The 16,006-nt window shown below is 62.8% G+C and overlaps 2 protein-coding genes across 7 annotated transcripts in view; both read left to right on the plus strand.

The window, feature by feature from the left end:
- Positions 1–3,181: 3,181 nt before the first annotated feature.
- On the plus strand, positions 3,182–4,258 carry ISG15 (ISG15 ubiquitin like modifier). Its single transcript, XM_032262031.1, has 2 exons — positions 3,182–3,322; positions 3,722–4,258. Exons 1-2 carry the CDS (start codon positions 3,320–3,322, stop codon positions 4,214–4,216), a joined length of 498 nt encoding a protein of 165 aa, XP_032117922.1. The 5' UTR covers positions 3,182–3,319; the 3' UTR covers positions 4,217–4,258.
- A 3,245-nt stretch (positions 4,259–7,503) lies between these two features.
- Positions 7,504–16,006, plus strand: part of AGRN (agrin) — a 43,648-nt gene continuing 35,145 nt past the window's right edge. For all 6 annotated transcript variants that reach the window (XM_032262032.1, XM_032262036.1, XM_032262035.1 and 3 more), the window contains exons 1-2: positions 7,504–7,754; positions 9,450–9,711. In XM_032262032.1, coding sequence (XP_032117923.1) covers positions 7,548–7,754; positions 9,450–9,711 — 469 coding nt within the window. In that variant the 5' untranslated portion in view covers positions 7,504–7,547. The remainder of the gene's footprint in view (positions 7,755–9,449; positions 9,712–16,006) is intronic.

Genomic DNA, 16,006 nt, shown 5'->3' on the forward strand with positions numbered 1-16,006 from the left:
TGCGATCTCGGCTCACGGCAACCTCTGCCTCCCGGGTTCAAGCAATTCTCCTGCCACAGCCCCCCAAGTAGCTGGGATTACAGGTGTCCACCACCATGCCAGGCTAATATTGGTATTTTTACTAGAAATGTGGGTTCACCATGTTGGCCATGACTGGTTTTCAACTCCTGACCTCAGGTGATCTTCCTGCCTCAGCTTCCCAATGTTGCTGGGATTGCAGGTGTGAGCCACCACACCTGGCCTGTGTTTTGTTTTATGAGACAAGTTCTCCTTCTGCTGCTCAAGCTGCAGTGCAGTGGTGAGATCATAGCTCACTGCAGCCTTGACCTCCTGGGTTCAAGTAATCCTCCTGACTCAGCCTCCCAAAGCACTGGGATTACAGGCGTGAGCCCCTGCACCCGGCTGCGTCTTTGGTTTTTACATGCTAACGTTTGTGCCCCACTACATTTTTGCTGGGAGAGGGGAAGGGCCAGGATTCGTATTCAGAATATGTTGTTTTTTCACTCTTTTACTTGTTAATTTACTTGAATCTTATGTATTATTGCTGAGTCTTAGCTGCCCTTGCCCACCATGTGCCGTATGTCACAGCAGCAATGTGGCAACAAGGCACACACTGAGTGCTGTGGGAATGGTTAACTAAATCGACCCTGTGCTGTCAGGGACTCGTCCCGCAGTTAAAACAAGTTGCGTAGATGTATCCACCAACACAGACAGGTGTGTGTTTTTTGTGTTTTGGGTTTTTCTCTTGAGATAGAGTCTTGCTCTGGCTGGAGTGCAGTGGAGCGATCTCCGCTCACTGCAATCTCCACGTCCTGGGCTCAAGTGACTCTCCTGCCAAGTAGCTGGGATGACAGGCTCGCGTCACCACGCCCAGCTAACTTTTTGCATTTTTAGTAGAGACGGGGTTTCACCATGTTGGCCAATCTGGTCCCAAACTCCTGGCCTCCAGTGATCTGCCCATCTGGGCCTCCCAAAGTGCTGGGATTACAGGCGTGAGCCACTGCGCCCGGTCTTTTTTTATATATATATTTTTAGTCGAGATGGGGTTTCACCATGTAGGTCAGGCTGGTCTCAAACTCCTGGCCTCAGGTGATCCGCCCGCCTCAGCCTCCCAAAGTGCTGGGGTTACAGGCGTGAGCCACCGCGCCTGCCCGGCCTAGATAAATGTTTATGACACACTGTTCAGTGAATGAAGCAGATTACAAACCGGTGAAAGTATCATGAGCCTTTTGCAGTTTTGCTTTTTATTGATGTGAAATTCATATAACATGAAGCTAACCATTTTAAAGAATGTAATTCAGTGGCGTTTAGTTATTCATCACATTGTCCAACATCACTCTACGGAGTTCTGAATGTTATCACCCCCATCCCTCCTCCCCAGCCCCCGGTAACAGGCCCGACTTCCTGTTGCTGTGGTCCATCAGTTCTGGGCATTTTCCCTGCAGTAAGTGGAATCACACAACCTGCCGCCTTTGTGTCTGGCACCTTTCCCTTAGCATAATGTTTGCGAGGTTCTTTTACATCGTAGCAGGAGTCAGTGCTTCAGTCCTTTTCATGGCTGCATAATATTCCATTGTATGGATGTTCCACATTTTGTTTATCCACTCATCTCTGATGGATGTTTGCCCTGTTTCCAATATTTGTCTGTTGTGAATTGTGCTGCTATGAACATTTGTACACAAGTATTTGAACACCTGCCTGGAAGTGGAATTGCTGAGTTACTCAATAATTCTATGTCTAACGTTTTGAGGATCACAGTGGCCAAACTATTTTACATTCCCAACAGCCGCGTATGTGCCAGGATTCCAACTCTTCTGTGTATTCATTCACCAATGCTTGCTACTGTCCTTTATTTTTATCTTGAACTATTTTTTGAGACAGTCTCGTTCTGTCACCAGGCTGGAGTGCAGTGGCGCAATCTCGGCTCACTGCAATCTCCACCTCCCGGGTTCAAGAGATTCTCCCGCCTCAGCCTCCCAAGTAGCTGGGATTACAGGTGCCCTCCACCACACCCGGCTAATTTTTGTATTTTTAGTAGAGATGGGGTTTCTACTAAAGATGTTGGCCAGGCTGGTCTGGAACGCCTGACCTCAGGTGGCATGTCTTCCTCAGCCTCCCAAAAGGCCGGACGACAGGCTCAGTGAGCCGCCGCGTCTGGCCGGTCCTCTGTTTTAATTATTACAGTCATGCTAATCGGAATCAGCTCCTCATTGGGGTTTTGATTTGCACTTCCCCATGAATAATGATGCCGGCCTCCTTCCCGTGGTAGGCGGCCGTTTCTGTGTCACTGGAGAAATGTCTGTTGAAGTCTTTTGCCCATTTTAAAGTTGAGTTGTAAGAGTTCTTTGCATACCCTGGATGCTGCCCCTCATCAGAGAGATAATTGGAAAATATTTCTTCCCATTCTGTGGATTGTCTTGTCACTTTCTCAGTAGGGCCCCAGAGTTCATTTCTGTAGAAAATAAAAGACACGTCTCTTCTATGAAAAAACAACATGAGGCCCGGGCGTGGCGGCCCAGGCCTGTCATCCCGCACCTTCCGGGCCGAGGCAGGTGGATCACTTGAGCCCAGGAGTTCAAGACCCACTCGGGCAACATGGAGAGACTCCATCTCTACTAAAAATACAAAACATTAGCTGGTGCACCCCTGTGGTCCCAGCTACTGGGGAGGCTGAAGTGAGAGGGTCGCTTTGGCCCAGGAGGAGGCGGCTGCAGTGAGCTGAGATCCTGCCACTGCACTCCAGCCTGGGCGGCAGGGTGAGACCCTGTCTCAAAAAACAAAAACAACAACAAAAAACACCAATCTGAGCAAATATTGCCCTAAACCAAGTGAGGTTATCTCCGGGTAGTTTGGATGGCTGCCGTTTCCTTTCCGAGTTTACTAATCTTGCAAACTGGTAAATGGAAAATGAAAACTGCCAATCATTAGTTCATGTGACGATGACTTATTGCATCTTGTGAAGGACCCGGGATGCTGGATACCCAGGTGTTTCCCGGGCGCTGGGTGGGGGTGGGGACGCTCTCCGCTGTCCTGAGTCCCTGTCCCTGCCCGTGCCCCTGAGACCCTGCCTACCCTGCTTCAGCTTTTCCCTGTCTTTCTGTCACTCTGTTTTGTTTCTCCTACTCACTCTGGGGCTTGCCTCGGGAAAAGGAAACTGAAACCGAAGCGGAATTTGGCCACTAGGCGCGGGCTCACCCGGCACGCCCCCTGACGTGTGCAGCTCAGGCGTACAAAAGGGCCGGTGCTGGCCGCGGGAGCCAGTGCTGAGAGGCGGCGCGGAAGTCTTTGCTGTACGGGAGCTTGTGCCACAGCCACAGCCATGGTAAGGCGATGCCACAGGTGGGGGGCAGCTGGGCTGCGTTCCAGTCCATTTTCCTCTCCCTTCCCCAGCCGGGGTCTCCCGGGGGTGCAGGGAGAGGGAAGCTGCTGAGTGGTCAGCCAGGTGGCCTGAGTGTGCTGCTGAAGGGGGGTCACTCCTGACAGCGTCGGGGTGGGGCACAGAGGGGTGCCCTAGCAGGTAAGGGGAGGCGCGTCTGGCTGTGGGCAGCTGGCCTTCTAGCAGGGACCCCTCAGTGCCTTCTGTGCCCGGGTCCCTGCGGACAGCATGTGGCGGACAGGCCGGAGGGAGCGGTGTCCCTGGGCACAGGTGCTTGTTGTGCAGACCCATGTGTGGTGGGCCTGGGGCGGGTGTGGAGTCTCTGAGCCTGTGTGATTCCTGCAGGGCTGGGACCTGACAGTGAAGATGCTGGGGGGCCACGAGTTCAAAGTGCCCCTGAACAACTCCATGTCGGTGTCAGAGCTGAAGGCAAAGATCACCCAGAAGACCGGCGTGCACGCCTTCCAGCAGCGTCTGGCCGTCCACCCGAGTGGCCTCGCACTGCAGGACAGGGTCTCCCTTGCCAGCCAGGGCCTGGGCCCCGGCAGCACCGTCCTGCTGGTGGTGGACAGCTGTGATGTCCCTCTGAGCATCTTGGTGAGGAATGACAAGGGCCGCAGCAGCACCTACGAGGTGGTGCTGACACAGACCGTGGCGCAGCTGAAGCAGCGAGTGAGCCAGCAGGAGGGCGTGCAGGAAGACCTGTTCTGGCTGACCTTCGAGGGGAAGCCCATGGAGGACCAGCTCCCGCTGGGGGAGTATGACCTCCAGCCCCTGTGCACCGTGTACATGAATCTTCGCCTGCGGGGAGGCAGCGCAGAGCCTCCCGCCAGCATCTGAGCAGGATCAAGTGCTGGAAATAAAAGCTGCTACAAAGAGAAACGGCCGCCTCTGTGTCTGCGCCTGCCCCTCCTCCAGGGTCCACCTCTGACCCCTGCTGATGGGGCTGGGGGAGGAGTCAGGAGGGAGAACCCAGGGTACATCCTGGTGGCCAGGCCTGCGTTGCCAAGTGAAGGGGCGAGGGTTTGCAGCTATAGCCTTGAGGGACCAAAATAGGGACCCCCAAAACTGAAGTAAGACAGGTCTTCCCACCCTTTGGGAGACTCTCTTCGAGAGAAAGAAAAAGAGATGCATTTGCTGGAACCCACCTGGCCCTCCAGCATCTGGGACAGCAGACGGCTTGCGCAGGGACCAGCCTGCTCAGATCAAAAGGCCACCGGGGAGGCTCCTGGAAGCAGTGAGGGGTGATTCCTTGGGGCCTACCCAGTGGGCCGTGAGGCAGGCTCTGCACAGGAACAGGGGCTGGGGGCCTTAGCTGTCCCTAGGCAGCCCGCACAGCCTGCTCCACCTGCCTGGGCTGGGCTAGGGACGGGTAGAGATGGTCTGAGCACTCACATCCCACTACGGCCAGCGGCAGAAGAGCAGAAGACAGCCTGGGTGGCCCTGAGCACGCCCTTCAGAGCTCTGCGTGAGGGAGGGGCTGTGGCCAGCAGTGGGGGGCACCTGGAATTGAGGCTGACACTGTCCAGGAAGAAGGGCTTGTCCCAGGTGGGGTGACCCAAGTCAGTGCCAGCTACACCCCCCTCCCCACTGATGTGCCCTTCCCTGTCTCTCGGTTCCAGTTTGCTAAATGAGTCCCCCCAGAAGCCAGCTGTCCACCAGGACACTTCGAGGACAGGCCACGGTGGGACGCACAGATTGTGGCACTTGGGCCTTGGCTTTCGGAGCCCTGGGGGATCTGGCTGGAGACACGGAGCCCTCCGTGGTCTGTGGGGTCCATATCTGGGTGGGGGATCCCCATCCGGCTGCCCCAAGGCCACTGTGTGTGCCCAGCGAGGGCTGTCCCAGCTCCGGCCGTTTCTGGTCCTCCCCTCACCCCTTTGTCACAATAGGCACGTGAAGCTGGGCCAGGAGTCTCTCCTGAACCCCTCGAAGGGTGAGGGCAGGGCAGGGCAGGGCAGGGCAGGGCCTCCTTCATACTCTGACCCAGAGATCAGTAGCTAGCTTGGGATGAGGGGGTGCACCACAGACCCAGGCCTTTTTTTTTTTTTTTGAGACGGAGTCTTGCTCTGTTGCCCAGGCTGGAGAGCAGTGGCACGATCTCAGCACTGCCACCTCTGCCTCCCGGGTTCAAGCAATTCTCCTGCCTCAGCCTCCTGGTGCCTAACACCATGCCCAGCTAATTTTTTTTGGTTTTGTTTTGTATTTTTAGTAGAGACGGGGTTTTGCTGTGTTGGCCAGGCTGGTCTCGAGCTCCTGATCTTGTGATCCGCCCTCCTCGGCCTCCCAAAGTGCTGGGATTACAAGTGTGAGCCACCGCGCCTGGCCTAATTTTTGTATTTTTAGTAGAGACGGGGATTTTGCCATCCTGGCCAGGCTGATCTTGAACTCCTGGTCTCAAGTGATCTGTGTGCCTCAGCCTCCCAAAGTGCTGGGATTACAGGCGTGAACCACTGCAACCACTGCACACGGCCGACCCAGTCCTTCAAAAATAAATACAGGCCAGATGCAGTGGCTCACGCCTGTAATCCCAGCACTTTGAGAAACTGAGGTGAGTGGATCATGAGGTCAGCAGTTCGAGACCAGCCTGGCCAAGATGGTGAAACCCCGTCTCTACTAAAAATACAAAAATTAGCCGGGCGTGGTGGTGGGCACCTGTAATCCCAGCTCCTCGGGAATCTGAGGCAAGAGAATCGCTTGAACCCAGGAGGTGGAGGTTGCAGTGAGCTGAGATCGTGCCACTGCACTCCAGCCTGGGCAACAGAGCGAGACTCTGTCTCAAAAAAACAAAAAATTTACTTGCTAAAAGCAGGTCATACTCTTAGCTAGGCTGGAGTGCAACGGTAAAGCCACCCTCACTGCAGCCTCCGCCTCCCACACTCAAGCGATCCTCCGGCCTCAGCCTCCTGAGCAGTTGGGACCACAGGTGCGCACCACCACGTCCAGTTAACGTTTAATTCTGCTTGAGAGACGGGGGTCTTGCTATGTTGCCCAGGCTGGTCTCGAACACCAGGCTCAAGCGATCCTCCCGCCTCCACCTCCCAAAGTGAGTCACCACGCCCGGCCTAGACTCAGTCTGAGGGGACAAAGGGGGCTCCGCTACGCCCCTGGAACTCCGCTGGGCCGAGCTCTCGCCTGGGCCCTCACCCCGTTTCCCCCGCACCCAGCCCGGCCAGGCTGCCGAGGCGCGCGGCCCGTAGCGGGGAGGGGCGTGGCGGGACCCGCGCTTGCAGCCGCGGAACGGCAGGGGGCGCGCGACTCCCCGCGGAGGGGCCGGGAGGGCGGGGCCGCGCGCCGTGCTGACCAATCAGCGCCCGCGCCGGCGCCGGGACCCGCCCCCTCGCCGCAGCCCCCGGGGTCCCGAGCGCGGCCCAGCCTCGGTCCCGCGGGGGAGGGGCGCGGCCTGCGGGGCGGGATCGGGGCGGCTTCGGGGCCGGGGCGAGCGGGGCCCCCCCTCCCGGCGGCGCGCCCGAAGCCCCTCGGCAGTCCCGTCACGTCTCCTCCAGATTAGGCATTAACTCGGGTGCAGCCGCACTTCCGGGGGGCAGCGGCGGGGGGGGGGCGCCTGCGGGAGCCGGCCCCCCCACTCCTTCCCCGCCCCCTCCCGGGCCGCCCCTCCCCGCCCCACGGCCTCGCCGGGCGCCGAGTCCCAGGGCTTTGTTCGCAGACAGCGCGGGTCGCAGGGCGCCGGGCGGGCCGGGGAGGGGGGGAGGGGGAGGGGGAGGAGGAGGGGGAGGGGAGGGGAGGATGAGGAGGGAGGGGAGGAAGGGGGAGGAGAGAGGAGAGGGAATGGGAGGGGAGGGGGAGGAGGGGGGAGGGGAGAAGAGAGAAGGGGAGGGGAGGAGGGAGGGAAGAGGAGGGGAGGAGGAAGAAGACGGAATCGGAGGGGAGGGGATGGGGAGGAGAGGGGGAGGGGGAGGGGGAGGGGAGGGGCGCGGGAGGGGAGGGGCGGGGGAGGAGGGAGGGGAGGGGCGGGGGAGGAGGGAGGGGAGGGGCGGGGGAGGAGGGAGGGGAGGGGCGGGGAGGAGGGAGGGGAGGGGCGCTCCCGGGCCCCGCCCCCGCCCCCCGCCCTCGCCCCCCGCCCTCCGCCGCCTCCTCCGGAGCCGCGTCCCGTCCTGTCCAGTCCCGTCCCCGGCGCGGCCCGCGCGCTCCTCGCCGCCTCCCCTGCGCCATGGCCGGCCCCGGCCCGTCCCGCCCGGGCCCGCCGCGGCCGCTGCTGCTGCTCCTGGTGGTGGCCGCGCGCGTCCTGCCCGGCGCCGGCGGGACCTGCCCGGAGCGCGCGCTGGAGCGGCGCGAGGAGGAGGCGAACGTGGTGCTCACGGGCACGGTGGAGGAGATCCTGAACGTGGACCCGGTGCAGCACACCTACTCCTGCAAGGTGCGCCCCGCGACGCCCCTTGCCCGCCCGGACCCCGCCCCGGGCCGTGGGAACCGGCGCGGCCGCCGCGCAGCCCCAGCTCCGCTCCCTTGACGACCGCGCAGCCCGGGGGGGCGCCGGGAAAGTTGCTGCGGGTCCCGCCCGCGCCCCCCGGCCGCGGAAACAAGTGCACGTCGCCCGGGACTGCGGCTGCCGCGCGCCCCCCGCCGGCCGCGGAGAACGGGAGGGCCTGGGGGGCTGAGCCCGCCGGTCGCCTCCCGAGACGCCTTTCCCGGGGCGAGGGGGGTGGTCAGGAGAGAGAACGGGGCGCGGCCTGCGCTGCGACCCCAGGAGCCGGGCGGGGGTGCCGCAGTGGGGGGGGCGGGAGCCGAGAAGTGGGCGGGGCCGTCCCCGGGCCTCGTGTGCTGGGGGCAGGGCCGGTGCCCGCCGCGCTCTTGCGGGGACCGGGGCTCCCCCAGCCCGGGAAGTTTGCCGTGCGGCTCCCTCAGGTGCCTCTGGGAGCCCCCGGGGCAGGTACGCCGGGCCCCCCCCACCGTCTTCTCCCAGCAGGGGCCGGGGAGACCCAGAGCCGGCTCCCCTGTGCCCCCCAAACCAACTCCTGGGACCGAAGTCGGCCTGCGTCCCCTCCGCGGAGGTGGAGAAGGCGGCAGCCTCTTGAACGCCGGCGGTGCGGGCTGCGGCTGGGCTCCCCCGCCGGCCCCGTCTCCTCCACAGCGGCCAGGGCACTTTGCCAGGTCCCTGCAGGATTTTCCCGACTTCCTCCCCGCTGCTCCTGGGTGTGGCTGGGGTGGGGGAAGGCGAGGAGAGCCACCAGACCCTCCCCCTGCTGGGTGAGCTGCCTCCTGAAGCTGCTGTTGGGGGACGGGGTTGGAAGCGGCGCTGCCCGGGCGGCTGAGGGGTCCCTGCAGATGCGGCAGTCCGAGGCTCCCCGCGGGGCTCCGCAGTGGACAGGCCACCATTGTCCCACCCCGTCCTGCGGCCGCAGCCCCCCAGAGCTCCGGAAGGGGCTTTCTTCTCCTGGCTCCGTTTTCAAGGGGTGCCTGGGTCCCTGTCCCCGCGAGGGCCGCCAGGTCTGCTGCTGGCTTACCGCAGGCCACCGTTAGAGCCGCGGAGGTGGAGGGTGGGGCGCCCCGTGCTGCCCAAACTTGATTCCGTGGTTCTGGGGCTGCCCTGACTGTGCAGACCAGGAGCCCAGAAAAGGGGCTCTCACTTCCCGAGGGCAGGGCCCCCAGGAGCCATGCTGCCCCCTTACCCTGAAGCGGAGTCCTCCATGACCCCTGCCCAGGATTGCCTGGAGGTGGGCCCTGAGCAGTGGGCAGGTGGGGAGGGGAGGGAGTCAGGCACCTGAGCCATGTGGGCCCCCTTCCCCAGTTCAGCCTCAGCTGAGAGGGACGTGACTGGAGCTGGGGTGGCTGAAGTTGGTTAGACCTGGGGTGGGAGCTGCTTCCTGGAGGGGGGGTGTGTTCACAGGTGGCACATCCCCTGAGTGTTCCTGCGTGGGTTGTGGCCGCCGCGGGTGTGCGGCCGCCGCGGGTGTGCTTCCCCAGCGTCTAACAGCGGGGTTAACCAGAGGTCTCCCCACATCTCTGCACAGGGCTTGAATCTACTGTGGACATTGTACTGAGCAGCTGCAGCCCCAGTCTAGCCCTCTCCCCAGGAGAGGACTAATGACACCTACCCCCATGTCCACCCCAGGTCCGGGTCTGGAGGTACTTGAAGGGCAAAGACCTGGTGGCCCGGGAGAGCCTGCTGGACGGCGGCAACAAGGTGGTGATCAGCGGCTTTGGAGACCCCCTCATCTGTGACAACCAGGTGTCCACTGGGGACACCCGAATCTTCTTCGTGAACCCTGCACCCCCATACCTGTGGCCGGCTCACAAGAACGAACTGATGCTCAACTCCAGTCTCATGCGCATCACTCTGCGGAACCTGGAGGAGGTGGAATTCTGTGTGGAAGGTGCGTGGTGGAGGGCTTGTGTGGGGGCCGATGGGGATCGGGCTGGTGGCCGAGGTGGGCAGGCTGCAGGGGTCACTGGAGGGGTCCTCTTGTGCTCTGCTGCAGCACCCGGCGTCTTGTGGTCTGACCTGTGGTCTGACTGTGATCTAACCTGGTCCTCCGCTAGCCTCCCCTCCCGGCTACACCTCCAGCCGTCAGAGGTCCGCGGTGCCAGCCCTGAGTTAGACATCTTTGGCCCTGGGGCGGAAGGCAAGTCCCAGCCCTGCGAGGGTTGGCCTCCTGCCTCCTCCCGGCTCTCCACACTTCCTCCTGGAGGCCCCTTCTAGGGAGAAGCTGGACAGGTGAATGTCACCAGCTGTTAAGTTCCTGTGTTAGCCCAAATATTCATCTAGAGGGGCCCACGCCTTGAGCACCCCACACAACCGTGGGGGTAGGGTGGGACGGCAGGGCTTCGAGGTGAGGGCTTCTGTGAATTTGGACGGTGCGGAATTCGCCATTGGGAGGTCTTCCTGCTCGCTGTTCCCACGTCTCTGCTGAATGGTCTGAGTGTGGCCCTAAGCCTGACCCCAGCAGGAGGCGGGGCAGGGGGAGCAGAAGTCCCATGACAGCGCCAGAACAAGTCCTAGTTGGGGGCTGAGGTCCTTGGCTGGGGAATGTGGCAGGGAAAACATAGGAGGTCCCTGTCGCCCCCACATCCTGTCTGCTCCCTCATGGCTGTCTGGGAAGGGATGTTGGTGGGGGGCCCGGAGAATGCTTCCTCTCTGAGGCCACGGCAAGGGTCCTGACTTCCTGTCCCTCCGGTCTGCTCCGCCGGCCAGCAGGAAAGTGCTGGCTTCTGTCTACTTAGCTACCCTGACGCTGGCCTGGCCCTTGTGGGGTCCTTGCGGGGTCCTGGACTGTCCACTGCTCTGTCTCTGTACTTCCCTGGAGGGCTGTGTGGGGGAGGGGCAGCACCCAAAGTGGCCAGCACTGTGGCCTCTCATCTATCCAGTGGTCAGCAGACCCCAAGCTGTCTTCAGGGTCCAGGGTCCAAATGCAGCACAGAGGAGGGTCCCCGGGTCCCTCCCTAACCCAGCCTCCACTGGAGGGATGCGATACCTTAGCCGTCTTCGGGGCCCTTGTGGTCTGGGGAAAAGATGTGGCTTTACTCAGCTAGGACCAGCTGTGGGGTGCTGATGTCGGGAGCTGAGGAGGGGGTCGGCATGAGGACAGTTGCTGTCTCTGCAGGATCAGGGGAGGGAATCATTAACCCACAGCCTGCGGTCCAGCCCGAGGGTCCCTGACTCAGTAACTGAGGGCTTGCTGTGGGGTCAGAGGGCGCCTGGCAGGAGAGCCACTCCAGCAGTCCTGCCAAAGCCGCTCTATGCACGCCAGGCCCTAGCTCTGGAGTGAGTGCCCAGGCCGAGCGCAGCACTGGGAGGAGGGTCCGTGGCTTTGCCTCTGGGAGGGAAGCAGCATGGGTGGGGCCCCTGGAAGGTGCCCGGGAGCCCAGGAGCTTCCCGTGGGACAGGTGGGCCTCTGCTCTGGAAGCCAGCCAGCCATATCTGCAGGGGCTGGGGGCACGGGTGCCAGCATGGGGAAAATGCCTCCCAGAAGCCTGGGTGAGCCCTGAGGGACAAGGTCCCTGGAACCGGCCTGGCTGGAGAAGGGACCGTCCTGTGTGCCCAACCCTCCCCTCAACTGTGGGAGATAAGGGCATTGAAGCCCACCCTAGGCTCTAGTGAGGGGGATGGATGAAGGGGGCTTGTGCCGAGCTGGCCGCTCCCCGTCTGACTCTAACCCCACCTCCCAGGGCACAGGGTGAAGTCTGGGCGGCTCCTAGTCTTCGGAGGCCACCCCTGAGTCCACTAGGTGCCACCTACTTTTTTTTGAGATGGAATCTCGCTCTGTCATCCAGGCTGGAGGGTAACGGCCCAATCGGCTCACTGCAACCTCCGCCTCCTGGGTTCAAGCGATTCTCCTGCCTCAGCCTCCTGAGTAGCTGGGATTATAGGCGCATGCCACCATGCCCGGCTAATTTTTGTTTTTTTAGCAGAGACGGGTTTTACCATGTTGGTCAGGCTGATCTCAAACTCCTGACCTCGTGATCCGCCCCTCTCGGCCTCCCAAAGTGCTGGGATTACAGGTGTGAGCCACCTCGCCCGGCTGGGTCCCACCTTTGATGGGGAACCCCCGTCCTGGAGCCAAAGGCCCTTCAGAGCTCCCAGGGTGGGGGAGGGCACGTCCTCCCAGGCCACGCCTCCACCAGGTCTGCCCGAGCTGTGCCGGAGGCGCACCTGCTGCTGGGCCACACCTGGACCTGCTCCACGGGGACTTCCTTCCTCAGTTTCTCACCTGGCTCTGCCCTGCCTGGTCTTCCTGGTCCTGCCAGTCTTCCTGGCTCTGCCCAGCCAGGGCCCCTCCCCCAGTCCACAGCCCCCAAGACGGCTCCTCCCACTCCTGCCTGGGGAGCCACATTCCTGGCATAACTAAGGCAGGTATGTGTCCCTCCCTCTGCGCCACCTTTGGGCGGGGGAGGAGGCCCGCTGCTCCCTCCGGAAGGAGACCCCCGCCCCTGCTTTGTGAGGGAAGTGGCCTGGTCTCTGCAGTGCCCGCTGCCTGAGGCGGGCGGCTGAGCAGTCCACTCCTGCAGCCCTCACCACCCTGACCTGTCTGGGCACTGAGCATGCACTCCCAGCCCACCTCACAAAGGCTGGTCATAGAGCCTCCCTGACGCCCCCAAGGGACGCCTGGCTGAGGGCCGTCCAGGCCGCCTGGGGCCCATCCCTCCCCGATAGGAGCCAGGGGCAGAGAAAGGAAGTGTTGTCTGCCCCTGCCGGGGCCTGGCACAGGGACAGGGCAGGGACCAGGGTCGGAGTGAGTCTGGCGTCCTCCCAGCCTGGCCCTGCCCAACTCTGAAGCCCAGGGTCCTGGCGGCCTGGTCCCGGCCCCGCCTGTATTCCGGCCTTCCCGCCCTCCCTTCCTCCCTGCCTGGCCAGCTGTCTAGGCCTCAGGACGGCAGTGCTGGGGGAAGCGCAGGGTCCCACGGCCCCGGGGGCAGCATTGGGGCTGGGGGTGAGGGGCCGGACACCCCCAGACCAGGCTCACCTCAGTGTGGGGCACCCTAGGAGATGGGGGAGGCTTCTGGGCTGCAGGCGGACCTCCCGTAGGACCTCCCAGAGGGCTGGGCCCGTCCCCTCTCCTGCCCAGGGCTCGGCTCCTGCCCCCAACTCCACCTTCCTCTTGCACAGGGGGAGGGAGCCTCTCCATTCCTGCCACCCTCTCCTGCCCCTTCTGACTCTAGGTTCTCGTCCCGCCCCCTGATCCGCCCAGCCCCACCCCATGAGCCCCTCTTAGGGTCTCCCCCAGGCAGGTCTGGGCTGGAGGCTGCTGCCCCATCTCCGTCCTGCAGCTGGGTGGGGTCTGCCGGATGGGGAGGGCCACCTCTGTCTTCTCCCCCTCCAGGGGCTCCCAGTGGGAAGTTGGCTCGGTGCTTCCCCAGTGCGTGAATGGACTTGTCTCGGCTTCGACTTCACCTGGGCTTGCCCCTGCCTTGCCGTGGTCTCACTGGGACGGCCTTGGGGTGGGCTTTGCTGGCTGAACCCAAAGGGAGAGGTGCTGGGAGTGGTAGGGCAGCTCGGTGGGGACGGTCTCTGAGGGGCCGGGCTGAGCTGGTGGAAACTACATCAGGCTTTTTCCAGACCCCACCCCACCCCTCACTCCCCACCCAGAGAAGAGCCTGGCTCCATTCTCCCTGCAGACGGGAGGTGGAAAGCTGTTTTGGAACTGGGTTCCCTCCCGCTTGTCCACACTGGCCGCTCTGCTGGGGCCTCTGTGGGGGGTGGTGAGGATGGCAGCTGCTGCAGCCTCCAGGCTGAGGGGGGAGAAGGGGTTTAGGGCGAGGACAGGTTCCTGCCCCCACAGTATCAGGAGAGGGAATCTTTAGCCCCCACAGCCTGCAGAGAGCAGGAAGGGGCTGCTCCAGAGAAGGGGGGTGCCCGTGCTTCAGGGCCACAGGTCTAGCCAGAGATCATTCTGGCCAGGCCCATGCAGCTTCCTTCCTGAAGGACTGACCTGCCCCCATCACCACAGGAGGGTGGAAAACAGCTGCCCCCACGCAGCAGCAGGCCCCCACCCCAGTGCTTTGCTTCCACCTGTGGAACCCAGGTCCACAGCCCACTTCAGAGCTGGGGGCGGGGTGCCACGCTCCACCCCTCCAGTGGCCTGGGTGGGACAGGAATGTGGCATCCCCTCCCCATTTGGACTGGGCTCCCCAGGGCCCCCGAGGCCCAGCTGGACTGGGGCTGCAGACATAATCACCGTGGTGGTCCTACCGCCTGAGATTGATCCCCAGTTGGGGTGCCTGCCCCTCACAGATGAGAAGAAGGAAGCTCAGGGCTGAGATGTCACCCCACGACAGTGGCCAGCTGTGCTTCCGCACCTCCTGCCGGCTGCGGGGGCTGCCCTGGAGCTCAGGAGGAGTCCTGTGCACCCCCGGGCTGTGGCAAGATTGCGGCTGGGATCTGGGGGCTGAGGCGGCTCTCTAATGTAGCCTCCAGCACAGCGGGAAGCCCCCCTGAAGGGGCCTCACCCCCGAGTGCAGATCCTGGGAACTTCCTCTGAGGAAGGCCCCCTGCCAGGGGCAGCTCACAGCGGGACCTGGGAAAGGGGAGATGGCTCCTCCCAGCCTCTCCCCCTGCAGTCCCCCCACTGAGCAGAGGCGTGGGAGAAGGGGAGCTTTCTGTCCTACAGGCAGCCGGCTGTTTCCAGCTGTGTGGACTGCATGTGTACACACGTGCATGCACGTGCCTGCAGCCTCAGAGGTACCAGCCTGTGCCCTCTAGAACTGTGGCTGGAGCCTCCGCCCGTGGGCCGTGGCTCCTGCCCCGTGTCCGTGGACTCAGCCCAGGCTGGTGCTGCAGGGGTGGGGCTGGTGGTGGGTGACGCTGTCCTGTCCTGGGGATCTCGGAGCTGGGCTCTGGCCTCTGACCTCCTGCACATGTGAGTCTCGCCTCAGTTTGCTGCTGGTTGCCCAGTCTCCTGCCCCCACTCACTGCATCCAGCACTGCCCTGAGCCTGGCAAAGTGCCCGGGACCTTCTGCAGGCGCTGCCTCTGGGATGCCCGACATGGCTTCTGAATGTTTGCTTGAGGACATTGGGGTCTCTTAGGGCTGCAGTGAGGACAGGAGGGTCCTGGGTCACTGCCCCCTCACATGCTGGCCGGACCTCCAGGCTGACACAGATGCCCACCCCTGCCCAGATGGGGCTCTGTCTGGGGGCAGCAGGGCGGGAGGGGGGCTCTGTAGTCTGCCTGAGCCACCCTGCCCTGCCCCTTGGCAGCCCGCCTTGGCCACCCTCACAGCAGGCCCTAGGAGAAGCAGCCCGTGTGTGTCCGCAGATGGGAGGCACCCATGCAGCCCCATGCTGGAGAAGCCCTAGCACAAGCACCCAGCCCACGGCACCCACGGCCCATAGTGCCCACTGCCCACAGTGCTGGTGGGGAGGGGCCGTGCACCCACTTCTCTCCCATGGGAGGCTTGGGCACGGACAGGGCTTGCTGTGCACTTCACTGATGAGTTCATCGGTCCTGTCCCCATTCACACACGGTTGGCCATGGATCTTCTTAGGGCCATCTCTGCAGGGCTTCCCAAGGAAGCCAGGGGTGAGCTGTGCCTTGAGGGGTGAAGGTGAGTGCAGGGAACAGTGGTCCCTGTGGTTTGGGTGAGGGTGGGAGAAAGATGCTGTGGACGTGCAGCAGGGGAGAGGGCTGGAAGCAACCGCCGTGACCCCACGGCTGATTCCTGCCTCGGATGCCTCCCAGCTGCGGCCATTCCCTCTCCCGTGGGGAAGAGCTCCCCGGCCCCTGGCTAGCAGCCCCTGTAAGCACTGACCGCTCCATGGCAGCTGTTTCCCTTGGCTGGGGTTGGGGGCACCGAGTGCGCTCAGGTAGACCAGGAGTCAGTGTCTGCCCCAGAGCCTGTGTGCCTGCATGTGCAGCGTGTGGCTGACCGCACCCACACCCACCCCACCCTTTCCAAAGGAACTGAGCCGAAGCCCCTCTGGGGCCTGTCAATTGCCAGAGGGCCCCAGGGCTCCCACCTCTCCAGGTCCCAACCCTCCCTCTGAGGGCAGGATAAGCCTGAGAGTGCCCAACCAGAGCTTGCAAGTGTCTACACAGGGACATGTGTGAGTGTGGGGGGAACATGCCTTGCAGTGTGTGGGTGGGGGTTGAGAGACAATGTTACACAGGTGTGTGGAACACCCAGTGTCTACGCGGGCAGGTGTGGGGGGACATCAGCGTCCACGCGGGCAGGTG

This window comes from Sapajus apella, unplaced genomic scaffold (assembly GCF_009761245.1).
Source record: "Sapajus apella isolate SASKATOON/1434 unplaced genomic scaffold, GSC_monkey_1.0 scaffold127, whole genome shotgun sequence".
Taxonomy (NCBI): domain Eukaryota; kingdom Metazoa; phylum Chordata; class Mammalia; order Primates; family Cebidae; genus Sapajus; species Sapajus apella.